The 13233-nt window shown below is 52.2% G+C and overlaps 1 protein-coding gene across 1 annotated transcript; it reads left to right on the forward strand.

Moving 5' to 3' along the window:
* Nucleotides 1-1141: 1141 nt before the first annotated feature.
* On the forward strand, nucleotides 1142-7142 carry NOBOX (NOBOX oogenesis homeobox). The gene is made up of 9 exons (XM_074367870.1): nucleotides 1142-1579; nucleotides 2563-2636; nucleotides 2840-3474; nucleotides 3877-4085; nucleotides 4289-4398; nucleotides 4661-4746; nucleotides 4968-5199; nucleotides 5532-5836; nucleotides 6490-7142. Exons 1-9 carry the CDS (start codon nucleotides 1142-1144, stop codon nucleotides 6789-6791), a joined length of 2391 nt encoding a protein of 796 aa, XP_074223971.1. The 3' UTR covers nucleotides 6792-7142.
* The last annotated feature ends 6091 nt before the right edge of the window (nucleotides 7143-13233 follow it).

Consider the following 13233-nt stretch of genomic DNA (forward strand, 5'->3'; position numbering starts at 1 on the left):
ACGCCCCTCAAAGGAATTTAAAGCACAGGAAAATGTACCAACAGGTAATTACAGCATGAAAGCATGTGATGTCCAGTCTTTTAAATCCTAAAAGCAAAACACCTGGATTATGTTCTGGCCCTCACCCTCCCCCACCCGCAGCGCCAAGCACCTGTTTCAATCTGGCCAGCACCTTCCACTTAAGGGCAGATGGAGGGAAGAGGCCAGGAGAATTTTAAATTCTTAAGTTATTTTATAAAGAAGGCAAGAAACATCCCGTGAACTCGGAGTCACAATGATGATGCGCGTGAGATCTCCATGGGACTCCCCTTCATTCTTAGGGAGTAAAAGTGATGTTAAGTGGGTGGAAACACAGCGACAAAACTTGGACCAGCTAGAGCTTTGTTCCAACTTACCTGTGGCCTCCGGTACTCGTGCATCTGGGTCTCGTCCAAGAAGTCTGCGCCGTCGGCTTCACCCTCTAACCTGGGTTCTTCCAGGTCGCTTTCATCACCCAAGGACAGCACTGTGCTCTAAGGACCTTCCATCAGGTCTTGGGGGCTCATGCATCCTGAGGCTTGGAGAAACCTCAGTGAGCAGCTGGGAAACCTTGGTGAGGGTTTGGGGCTCCCTGGATAAGCCGCTCCCGAAGTTGCCTTCCACAGTTCCCACTCAAGGACTCCGGGTCTCCAAGGCCAAAGCCGTCACCAAGTCCATTTGCAAGTCCAGTCAGGGTGCTGGTGGGCCCTGGATTGATCCTAGCTCTGGAGGGCGAGCCTCCGCACCCGCAACGCCAAGGGACGGCTCCTGCCCACGCTCCGCGTGCAGCTTCCACGAGCGCGGGGAGGGGCTGAGCGCACACCTGCCCCCGCTCGGGAGCGGGGGAGGGCGCGGGGGCGGGAAGAGGCGTGGCCTCCCGGCCTCCCCGCCCCCCAGCTGCCCCACGCACCGCCCTCCCGGGTGGGCCTGGCCCAGCAGGCTGCAGGCAGAGGCCGGCCGGCTCCGGGCGCGGGCTCCCGGGTCGCGTGCGCCTCTGCGCACCTGCCCGCCCGCGAGGCTTCATTAGGCGGCGCCTGGGCGGCCCCGCGGCCGCGTGCGCGTGAGTCCAGGCCATGGAGCCCAGCACCCCGGAGCCTCGCCAGGAGCCGCGGGGTGAGTGCGCATGGGGGGCCTGGAAGGCTGGGACCCACGGCTCAAGCAGGCCAAGGGGCTGGGTAGGGCTGGGGTGGGGCGGCTGAAGAGGGGCCAGGGAGCCCACTACGCCGCGCCCTCCATCCTTGGGGTTCCGATCTCTCTGCATGCAGAGAAGGACAGCAGTCCCAGGCTTCTGCTCGAGGTCCCCACACCCATCACCTTTCTTACCTGGGTCTATCACTCTGATACGTCACATTTATGGAGCACCTACTGCGTACCAGGTTTGCTAGGTACCGGCTCTCCTAAAATGCTGAAGAACAGTCTGGCCCTCCTTCCCAGTTACCTGCCGGCCTTGCGGCTTCACGCCTGCGGTGGAGGCCTGCTCACCCTCTTCAGCGGCTTCTACGCTGGGAAACAGTCTGACAAAGCACCGTGGCTCATGGCCTACGTCTTTCTTGACACACTGGTAGAAAGTCATTCCTTAAAGACGTTATAGCTCATGCAGTTTTCGTTAAAAAAACAAAACCAACCAAACAAAAAACACTCGCTCTTAGTCATTCGTTAGCATCCATTAAAAAAATATTCCAACTTAGAAATGATAAAGCAGCTCCTTGAGCTGAGAGGGTCCTGGAGGTCATGAGTAAGTCGGGAGGTGACTGGGGGAGGGGTTGTGACCCTGGGAAGAACTCTATCTAGGGACCAAGGGCAACTGCTGTGTGATCTTGGGCAAATCACAAAACTTTTTTTAATTGAAGTATAGTTGATTTACAATGTACAGCAAAGTAATTCAGTTATATATATATATGTGTATATATATACACATACACATACATACTTTTTCAGATTCTTTTCCATTATTGGTTATTACAAGGTACTGAGTATAGTTCCCTGTGCTGTACAGTAGGACTTTGTTGCTTGTTTCAAATTACTCACCTTTCTAATCCGTATGTCTTCATCTGTTAGAATGAGATATTAATACTGCTCCCTGGACCGATCTACGAAAGGTGCTTAGCACAATGCCTGGGACGTAGTAACCTCCTAATGAATCAGTCAGGGCTCAGAGGACACACAAGCTTGGAGGATGAGTGACAGGAAATCTCAATGCCAGCCGGGTCACACTTCCTTACCTGTAAAAGGAGGGTGGGCCTGGGCTTGAGGCCCCTGAGTGAGGCTCTGCTTGGCAGGGAGGAGGACGGGGGTGTGGAAGAGGGTGAGGAGGGTGGGCAGGGATGGAGTGAGTTCTGTGGGAGGTGAGGCTGTATGTTTCTATTAGCCTCTTTGATGTCCTTGCCTGGACTCCTGGAGACCACCCAGTCCCGCTGTGTCCTTGCTCTAAGCACTGACACCTGTGTCTGCAGCAGGGACAAGATCCAGTCTGAAAAGAAGCAGTCTCAGTCAGTCTCTCTCTCTTTTTCCAGTCCACCCCCAGCCCCAATCTGTGTCCCCTAGAAACACCTGAATAGACTCTGGTCCCTCAAACTCACATCCCAGGTGTCTGGGGAGAAACTGGGGACTCATAAGGGGTACGTACCCTCCACATTAGGACTGCTCCCCCACCATCTGGGTGTGTGAGCTCAGGCCCCCTCATGGCTGCAGATATTCGCCTGCACTTTTCAAAGTTGCAGGATGATCTCATGTGATCCTCATAGTAGCCAAGTTAGGAAGGTATGCCTGGAATTATTACCCCATTCGACAAGTGGACAAATTAAGGCTTTAGGTCAAACAGGAAACCAGTTGCCCAGCGGGAGGCAGCATGTCCTGGTAGACCGGGCTCTTCCTTCTCTGGTGCTGAGGTCAGTGGGTGCTGGCTCTCCACAGGCCAAGAAGGGGGAGGCCAGCCCCCGGCAGCCAGGCTGGAGGAGGAGGGGGAGGAACCACTGCAGAGCTCAGCCCCCCACACTCAGGACGTGTCCCTCCTGCACGCTGTCTCCGGGGAGAAGCCACCATCGGACATCCCTGGAGAAGCAGGTGGGGCTGATGCTGGGAGAGAGTGCCAGCCCCTGGGCCCGGGGACTCCCCACAGAGGCAGGACTCTGGCTCCACTAAGACCCCAGCCTCAGGGGCCAGGGTGTCCCCTCCCAGTGAGAGAGGGGAAGGCAGGGAAGAGGCCCTCCTCTCCAGCCCCAGGTAAGCAGAAAAAGCCCAACACTGGGGGTCTGGCCTCCACGTCGTCTCCCAGTGTCACTAACTCAGCACGGGCCATGTACAACCCCGTGCCTTGTGGGTCCGGCCGGGGTTCCTGCCACCTGGCCAACCTCCTCAGCACGTTAGCCCAGAACAACCAAATAGCAGACCCAAAGAAGAAGTCTCCAGAAGTGACCTGCCAAGGCCGGAAAAAGACTCGAACCCTCTACCGCTCAGGTAAGTCCCTGAAGGTGAGAGGGGACCTCTGGGGTCTGGGCAAGGTGGGCTCACCAGACAGTGCAGCCCCAGGAGACTGGAGTGTGGTTAGCTGGCACATCACCTTGGCTAGATGCTCTCTTAACCTGTGTGGGGCCATGACTTCTGACCCTCAGAGGGGAAGGCTGGCTTGCTTCGTCAGAAAGTGACACTGGGCCCACGTTAGAAGGGGCAGAAAAGTAAAACATGACACAGTCCCCTGCCACAAAGCCCAAGAGAGAAGGGGCCCCCGCCCAGTGGGGAACCTGGTTGCAAGGCTCTGGGAAGGCCGTGGGTTGGGGACAGTGGTCCCATCCAGAAGGCTCTCTCCTCTGCTGTCTGCTCCCTGGTGTTCGTCTTCATGGGAGTGTTTTCTTCCTCCAGACCAGCTGGAGGAGCTGGAAAGGCTCTTCCAAGAAGACCACTATCCGGACAGCGATAAGCGGCGGGAGATCGCCCAGACAGTGGGGGTCACGCCCCAGCGCATCATGGTAAAGGGGGCTGGCCGGCTGCTGTCAGTGGGGAGGGGAGCCCAGGGCTGGGACTCCGGGGAAGCCGAGCAAGCTCTCAGCCCCTCCCGAGTCGGGGCTGAGGTCGAGCCTGAGACGAGCCTCAGGAAAGTGCCTCGGAGGCCATCTAGATGAACCTTTTCAGGAAGAAACCCAACCTGACAGAGGGGCAGCGAGGCAGGGTGGTGCAGTGACCTCCTACCGTCCTGGAGCTATCGCGGGGCAGCCGGATGGAGCCTCAGGCTCTCCTCCATTTCTCAAGCCCTGCAGGTGTGTCTCCCCTCCAGGTGTGGTTCCAGAACCGCAGGGCAAAGTGGCGGAAAGTGGAGAAGATGAATGAGGAGACCAAGGACACCCCTGCAGGCCCTGCCCCCACCCCTGCCAGCCACCAGTGTGGGTAAGAATTTCTGCTCTTCCTGGCCCCTCCTCGTGGGTAGGAAGTGGGGTCTAATCTGGGATCCTGGGGTCTAGGAGGAGAAAGTGTTGGAAGGCTGGGCCTGGGGAGTTGCTGGATACTATTCAGAGGGGTTTGGGCTGGGTGGGGTTGGGAAGTGGCCAGGGCCTTGTAGGGTGGCCACGCTTGGCCCTTTTCCAGTCCGACGCGCCAGTCTGAATCCAGGGACCACTCGAGCTACAGTCATCATTCTGTCTGCCTCCAGTTCTGCAGCTGAGCTGGCCCCTGCTGTGCGCGCGGACCCGGAGCCTGGAACCTTCCCTCAGGAGCCCCCTCTGGATCCCCTTCCAGGTGAGCTGACCACCTTCCAAGGGTTGTCTGGGGCAGATGGCAGCGCGGAAGGCAGCAGGGACAAAGGGTTCTTTCTTGATGGACACGGGAGTGGCCAGAGCTCTCCACTATTTTGGTCCAGTGGGGGGACCTGGGCATTCTGGACTTCTCCCACCTGGCACTGCCAAGCATGCACCCCCATTTTCTTACTCTTACGACCTCTCTTTGACTTCTGTTCCCAGAGCCCCCCACAGTGCTGACATCTGACCAGACGCGGACCCCAGCCCAACAGAGTGAGGGTGCTCAGAGGGTGGCGGTGACCCCACCACTCTTCAGCCCCCCACCTGTCCGAAGGGCCAACCTTCCTTTTCCCCTTGGCCCCGTCCAAACCCCTGAGCTGATGCCTCTGCTGCTGGACACTCCAGGCAGTGACGGCAGCCACAAGGATGGCCCCTGTGGGTCGTGGGGGACAAGGTATGCGACCTGAGGCGGCTGGTTGCTTGAGTTATCTCGGGAGATGTACAGAAGGAGGAAAGATAGATGGAACTTGGGAGGGGAGAGGGTGAGCTGGGAGGAGCAAGGAGGGGTAAACGTAATGAGGGTTAAAAGTGTAAGTGGGTCAGGGGTGGGAAGGATGTAGGCTGTCACAGCAGCAGAGCAGGGAGGGTGAGAAGCTCGGAGCAGGAAGAGGAAGAAGAGGCAGTATGTCTGGGGTGACAGAGATGCGGAGGGGAGGAGAGGGGACGCCTGCCACGTGCTAGAGATGAGGCTACCAGCCGAGCCTCATGAAGTCCTTTCCCCCACAGCATCACACCACCCCCCGCCTGCTCATTCTTGGAGGAGCTGGAACCCCAGGATTACCAGCAAAGCAACCAGCCGGGACCGTTCCCGTTCTCCCAGGCCCTACCGCCCCCGCTTTTCCAGCAGCCCCAGCCCCAGTTTCCGTACCTGCCTCCCTTCCCCTTCCACACGCCCAGCTCACTGGCGCCTCCGCTGCCAGAAGACTCTCTCTTTGCGTGGTCCTATGGCCCCATCGGGGGCCCATGCCAGGGCGGCTTCCAGGGCCCTCCGTCCGGGCAGACGCTGCCGCAGCCACCCGCTGGGAGCATGGGTGAGTTGGGGCGCTTTGAGGTCGAGGAAAGTGAGATGGGAGAGACAGCCTCCCTCAGGAGCTGGAGGGAAGGCCGGGCCAGGCGGGGGCTGAGCGAATCACTGCCCCTCGTCTGCTGTGGTCCTTGTGACGTTCTCAAGCTTCTCAGAGGCGGGAGAGCAGAGGAAGAGTCAGCTAGAGAGCTCTGGAGTGAGGGAAGCAGAGGTGGGAGGCCCACTCAGCAGTCACGCGCTCCCCTGAGTGTCCCAGAGTCTGAAGTGGGGATAACACTCCCAGGCCTTAGGGGGCTGGCGAGGGTCAGGGAGGGGAGGGGTGCCAGCCTTGGCACAGAGTAGATGGCGTCTGACGGGCCACTGGACCTCTGAAGTCCTGGAAGTGACCATCTTTTGAAGACCCAGTTCCCGTAGAAGGGGGAATAAGATGAGGGTCCCCAGTCTCCTCCGGCCTGTGTGAGAGGGCACTCGGCCCCACCCACGGTCCACTTTGTGTCACTGTCACCCGAACTCGGGAGTGTGGCCTGGTCCTGAGGGGAGCCTCATTCTTGGGTCCTACCCGGGGTTTCTGTGGAGCAGGGAGGGGCTCTGACCCGGGGCGTGCTGGAACGTGGTGGCTTCCCTTCATCCCACTTCATCTTTGTTGTGCTGACTCCCCAGGTGCAGTCCCCTGGAATGACCCCTGCCTGCCAGACCTGCCCTTCCTGGGTCCCTTCTGCCCGCAAGCTCTGGGCGCCCACCTGGCAGGTGATGGCTACTTCCCGGATCTGTTGGCGGCCCCCTATGGCCCGGCTTTGGGCTGCCAGCCTTCCCCCGGCCTCGCCCGGGTGCCTGAAGGGGCCAGGCCGGGGCCCGGGCCCCCACTCAGCAAGGGCCGGGAGGGGCTGCCGGCCGCCTCTGTGGAGCTGCCCTCAGCCCCTGAGGAGGGCCAGGAGGATGACGAGGACAGCCCCAGCCCCTAGCCGTGGGCCCAGGAGGGAGAGGCCACCCTGCCGGAGGGGCTGGGGCACCACCGACGCCAAGGAGACGGCGGCTAAGTGTCAGGAAAGACTGGCCTCTATTGACGGGGCGAAGTCGGACATTTCCCCCCTTTGTGGGCTCATTTTGCTGGACACGGATTTGAGAAAGAAGAGGGCTGGCCCTGACCCTTGCCCACACCTCTAGGCTGTGGTCCTGAAGAAAGAGGAGGGCCCGTGTGACCTCTGGACATTATATCAGTTTGTGTTGTTTCTTTTCCTTGCTACACAGATGAGCCAGCATGTCCACTGTCGGCAGTAAATTAGTCTGTTCTCGGGTTTCTCTCCGTAACTGTGTCTCCCCACTCACCGAGCTAAGCGAAGCGCTCCACGTCCTTCACTGCCTCCCTCGCGGCTGACCAGCTGCGGCTCTGGTCCTGGGCGTCCTGGGCCTCCTTCCTGGGCCCACCTCTCCTGCTGGAGAAGGAGATGCTATCTTGGGCCTTGTCTTCAGTCCTGCCGTGAAACCATGTTCTCGTCCCAAATCCAGAACCAAACCCGAGTACCGGCCCTTCTCTGGAATTGGGGCCCTGCAGGGAGAGGATTATGAGAAGCCCAAGGCTGTTTCAGGTCACGACTCTAGGGTTGTGAACCATGATTTCTTTTCCCAGAGCTCTTTTTTTGGGGGATGGGTTAGGAATGAGAAGTGGGAGCACCAAGAACAGGATGCTTATTTCTATGTAGATAGATAGATAGGTAGGTATCTGTATATATAGAGAGAGACATCTAAAGGTACAAAGCACTCACATTTGATGGCCCTGCAGTGTCCAAACAGCTAGAATTTGAGAACCGCTTATCCAAACCACCGTGCATTTGAGGGGTATATAGGGGGGCGGTGCCAGTCTGGACCTCCAAATGCTATGATTATTGAAAAATACACATTTTTTTCCCCAAAATGTGTATTATAAGCAATTATATTCATCACAGTAGTTCTGGAGTCATGGCCTGTAAGAACTGAAAAGGAAAAATATTTGAAAATGGAGAAGAAACTTCTCAGCTACACAACACACACGTCCGTGTATCTGTGTAGGATTTTAAAGACCAGCACTATTTAGTAGTTTCACTCTAGCATCCTAGCCACTCTCTGACTGCCTCACAAGGATTGTACTAGCCAGGTTTCAGCAGCCTGCATCGAGGAATTAGAATGTACACACTGAAGTATGAAATGTCTTGTGTTATGACGTAACTGGGTCTTTTAAAATACGCATTTCACATCTCTCTTTTTCACATTCTGTCTCTTGAAGCCCATGAAATGAGCAGCCTGAAAACAGACACAGAGGAAAAGATTCTCCCATAACGGGGGCCGAGGAGGATTACTGCTCCTTATGTGCCGTTTTTCCTCTCTTGCCATCAGTCACTACAACGTACTCTTGCTTTCAAAGCCCAACGGGGAGACTGGATATTTCCTCTAGACCTTAGCTGGTTCCAGCTTCGGCCACTCAGCCTAGCAGTGCCTTTGTATGGATAGCAAACAGCAGATCTCTACAGCCAAGACCTGAAGCTGCTGGACTTTATATGCAACAATCAGATTAAAAGTGTCAGACAATCTAACAGTATACTGCAAACAAAATGAGTGAATTGAGAATTAAGAATGTACGGTAGACCAGAGAAAAATAGAGAAAACTTCTCAGAAGCGTAGAATCCGAGGCTGACGAGCCCAGTCACCTGGCAAATGCAGGAATGACCTCGATCCCACCCCTGAGGGAGGGTCCCTGGGTCTCGATTCTCCAGTGGGGGCTCTAGAGAAGAGGGCAGCTGACTCCTTCACACAAGCACCTATAGAATTTTTTAAAGCTTTAATTATTACGAAGTTCTTTCTTCTGCTAGGAGGACGTCAATATTGTTTAATTGATCTGAGTTTTACTTTCCATGGGCTACAAAGAATGAACCTAGTATCACCAAACCTGAGGACTGCATGTCGTTCCTCAGAGCCCTAGCCTCCTTGCTCGCTCTCACTTTTACTACCCTAGACGCCTCTTTTCCAATGCACATGAGTTTATGTTCCTTTTAAGAGGGGTGCCAGCGCTGAACCTCACTTTGCGGTCTGGTCACCTGCATCGTGCAGTGGAACGGTTACCACCACCAAATACACATTCTCTCCGATTAACGTTGTCTGGGGAGGAATTTTTTTTTTCAGCCAGTTCACATTCTTGGTCCAAGACAAACTTTTTGTCAACTAGGACTCCTAGGTTATTTCAATAGAAGCTGTTTTAAAACCATTCTCTCTCACTTTGCATTTGGAGAATTGATGTTTTGAGTCTAAATATACGAAAATGTACATTGCTTGTTCAGTTTCATTTGGTTAATTTTAGCCCATGATTGAGATCATTGAGATAGTCTGACGTCCTTAGAGTGTTGGTCTTCTAGGTCCTCTTTGCCGTTCTCATATACAGCCAGACTCATTAGTTCTCAGCTGTGCAAAGTTGGGTAAGTTTCTTAGCCCCTCCAAGCATCAACTTCCTCATTTGTAATGAGAATAAGAAAATACCTACTTCATAGGATTATCATGAGGATTAAGTGAGTGAATACATATCAAGAGCACAGAACAGTATCTGGCTCATAGGAAACACGTAATAAAGCATCCTTTGTTATTTAAAAAAATAGTTTGACGTCCTTATATAAATTAGCCTTATTTTTTGCAGTTTTGTTCTCTCTGTAAATTGGTTCAGTATGTTTTATACATTTTATAAACAAGTCATTGATAATTAGTAAATAGGATATAAGTAAGTACAGAACATTTTGACATACCTCCTTGAAAATACTTTACTAGTGAGCACTTTTTTGAGTAGAGTTAAACTAGCTGAAAATCTTCCTTAACTGTATTATCATCCAGGGCCATCATTTGCCATCTCCAGGATTTTAGAAAAGGATTTGGGGGAAAAAACGTTGCTGTAGGACTCACCAAGATTGAAACATATTCTCTTTGTAGCATGCTAATCATTTCACATTCTTGGAAACCTAACAGCATACTGAGATTCGTCTGGCATGGCTCATTCTTAAGGAACCCCTATTGTCTTTTATGATTATTTTTAATCTAAATGTTCACAAACCACCTTTCAATAATCTCTTCTGGAAATTTATAAGAGTTTTCCATTAAATTTAGTCTCCTTTAGTGTCTACAAATCATCTCTTTGAACGTTGGGACAACTGCCTCTATTAAATCTTAGGGATCCTCTCCTGGTATGCTCTGGAAGAAACATAATGATTTAAATCAACTATAAGACTTCTGTTTGGGGTTTGAGACCATACTGTGTTTTTCGTCCAACGGTTTTAATTCCTAGAATGTTTTCCTTTATGGAGAAGACAGGCTGAAGCAAGAGTCAAGTGGCTCTGCTCTCTCTCTATTATACGTTGACCTCACAATGTCAGCCTCGAGCAGCACATTCATTTCTTCCTCGTTCTTTCTGTTCCAAGTCTGGTTTTATTATTACCATCGCTAATGCTACTGTCAGGATTAGTCATTAACATTTCACAGCACTGAGTTTCTTCCAGGCACACGTTGAGATACTATCCTTAAAATTCCAATGCATGCCTCCTTTTAACTTTTAAATCCTTTTTAGTCCTTTTAAAATCTGAGCTTGTAGCCACATTGTTACCTTTTGGATGAGTTCTTTCATTCATATTAGAATTATTTGTGATTACATCTGTAGAACCTCGTAATCCCACCTCCCTCTGAGCCGTCCCCATTTGGAAGGATCTGTGCTTCCTCGCTTTTGTTTTGGATTTGGCTGGAGGGAGCAGACTTTGCCTGCTGGAGGGCCATGGCCAGGCCACTGGTCTTCTCAGACCCCAGGGCAAGTGAATTTCAGCATTCCTCCCACATAACCTCCCCCCTACCACCCCCATCCTGATGTCGTCACCCTCCAACGGTGTAACTGCAGAGATTGCAGGTTGGCCAGAGCAGAATCCTTCCTTGCAAACTCAAAAAAAAAAAACAAAAACAAAAACAAAAACCCCAAAAACAAAAAACGAAAAAACCCCACCCTGTCTACGCCTCCAACTAAGCATGCACTGCCATGATATTTCCACTAGATGGCAATCCACCACCGGTCTCACGGCGGCCTTAATCTATTCTGGGGGTTTACTGGTATGAAAGCCTATGATCATTCTTTCTCCAAAATGCCCTAGAGCCACTGAGATCAGGTTCAAACATATTAAAGTCATTTGGGTGGCAGCTTGGTTTGCCAGATGAAATACAGGATGTTCAGTTAAATTTGAATTGCAGATAAACAAATAATTTGTTTAGTATTTTGCTAAACCTGGCAGCCTGAGCTGCAGTGCTTTGCTAGCGACGTCCACATCCACCAGAGCTTCGCAATTTAAGCAGACTGTCCAGGAGCCAGGAGTCAACCTCTGTATCTCTGCTCAGCTTTCTTACAGTTCAGGCTCCTGAATTATCCTGTTCATTTAGTACATTCCTCCCTCCTACCATTATAACCCTTCATACAGGCTCCACACCGGTCCAAAAAAATGTTCTAAAATCTGTCAGATTCGTATTATATTTTCTGTTCCTGTTAGTCAAATTTTTAATATGAGTTATTTATATATTTCTGAGAGTCCATTAGAATGTACTTTGAAATGCGTATTTTAGCTTCATTTGCATGAAGAGAACACAGAAAAACAGGCTGCAAAAGACTATTTGGCTTTTGTTGATTTCGCTCCAAGTCTTAAGTGGTCTTGAAAAAGCGTAAGTCTGATTTCCTGGAAGTGAAAAATCTTCATTCACCCAGAAGTGGTGTTATTTTAGGCTACAGGGACAGTCTGGGAGATTTAGGGTTCTCATAGTTGTAATTTGGTTTATAATGTTCTTTCAAAAAATGCCCTCTCATTTGAGTTTCATCACAAAGTCCTGAGAAATGGAGGCTGACGTTCATTCCATCATTCAATGGGGACTTATGGGGACTTACGGGCACTGACGGCACTGGGTGAACACAAAGATAAATGTCTTTCTAGATTTCAGGGAACTAATCATCTCGTTGGGGAGGCTGACAACACAAATGACCAGTTATAGTACAGGCGGGCCATGCTGTGCAGGGCCAGCCACGAGGACAAAGTGTGGCAGAAGTCGGACAGGTACAGCAACCATGTCTGTGGGAGCTAAGAAAGCCTGGGAGTCCTAGGCATTACTCCCAAAGGAGAGGAGAGTTTGGATAAGCAGAGAAGGGAGGAAAGGGTATTTCAGGCAGAAGGCACCATGAGTGGAAGGTCACTGAGACTGGAAAGATGATCAGGGAGGTCAGAGTGGCTGGATTTGGGTGGAGAGGCCAATGGAGGCGCTGTGGCAGAAGATGAGGCTGGCGAGGGACGGTGGGAAAGGCTTCAGATTCAATGCTGGGATGCTTGAGGTGTATTCCTCGGGTGATTAGAGAGGCACTGGCATTAACACACCTGCATGACTTGCCCAAATGTGTGTTTTAGAAAGACACACGGAGCGCAAGATCGGAGGGCTTCGGGAAGAGATGGAGGAAAACGAGGCAAGCCTGCTGAATGAGTGTAAGTGAGAGATGACGACGGGCTTCGAGGAAGGGAAAGAAAGGAGCCAGAGTAGAGAAATATTTACGAGTCAGAATCATTGTGATGTGATAGAAAATTAGTTGGAAGGAATCAAAGAGAAAGAGAAGAGGACAAAGACTTTGGTAACTAAGAAATGCTGTTGTTTGAGAAAGGATGGGGGTGGAGCGCACATCGGGGAAGGGGGCCGCTCTGTGTGTGGATGCAGGGGCTGTCGCTCCTGTGGTTGTCTTGGGGGGACAAATCTTCAGAGAAAAACGTGGCGCTGGGGCCTGGGAGACTCCAGGTGGCCATCGGGCTGCGTCAGCACAGAAAACGCCAGTTGAGGTCAGGAGGCCGTACAAGATCGCTCAGAGTGTGCAGCGTGAAGGAAAGCGGTCTCGGGATGGACTCGGAGAGGCGCCAACAGAGGAAAGAAAAATGGGGCCGAAGGAAAGACGACACTGGATTGATAAGGAACGGCTCAGGGCAGAGGTGGAGAGAACAGGAAGACGCGCTGGGTGCGGAAGGATCCAGCCCAACTGGGTCAGTGGGTCTGGAGAGGAGGTTGGACAAATTATTGTGCAAATTAGTTCTCATCATCCCAATTTACAGAGGAGGTCAGTGAGGTTTCAATGATTTCCTAAGAATGCCTTAACTGAGAGGGTTTTTTGAGTTTGCTCTATTTTCCACTTCACCGTAGGCAGATAGAGGAGTCTTGCTTCCTGAATGCCCAATATATCATCTAAAAACCTGAAGGAGCCCTACTAGGTAAAGGGCTATCAGTCAGAGCCAAATTTGTGTACGTTTTCTGAGACCACAGGAGGAACTGAAACAGCTTACTTACTTGACTCAGAAACTAGTCCTCAGATAAAACATCAGTGATGGTGGTAACCAT

The sequence above is a fragment of the Camelus bactrianus genome, chromosome 7, assembly GCF_048773025.1.
Source record: "Camelus bactrianus isolate YW-2024 breed Bactrian camel chromosome 7, ASM4877302v1, whole genome shotgun sequence".
Lineage (NCBI taxonomy): Eukaryota > Metazoa > Chordata > Mammalia > Artiodactyla > Camelidae > Camelus > Camelus bactrianus.

Coding starts and splice junctions, on each gene's coding strand:
- NOBOX (XM_074367870.1), top strand. CDS start 1,142: ATGGGGGGCCTGGAAGGCTGGGACCCACGGCTCAAGCAGGCCAAGGGG. Junction 2,637..2,839: donor AAACTGGGGACTCATAAGGG/GTACGTACCCTC, acceptor TAGGTCAAACAG/GAAACCAGTTGCCCAGCGGG. Junction 5,200..5,531: donor TGTGGGTCGTGGGGGACAAG/GTATGCGACCTG, acceptor TTTCCCCCACAG/CATCACACCACCCCCCGCCT.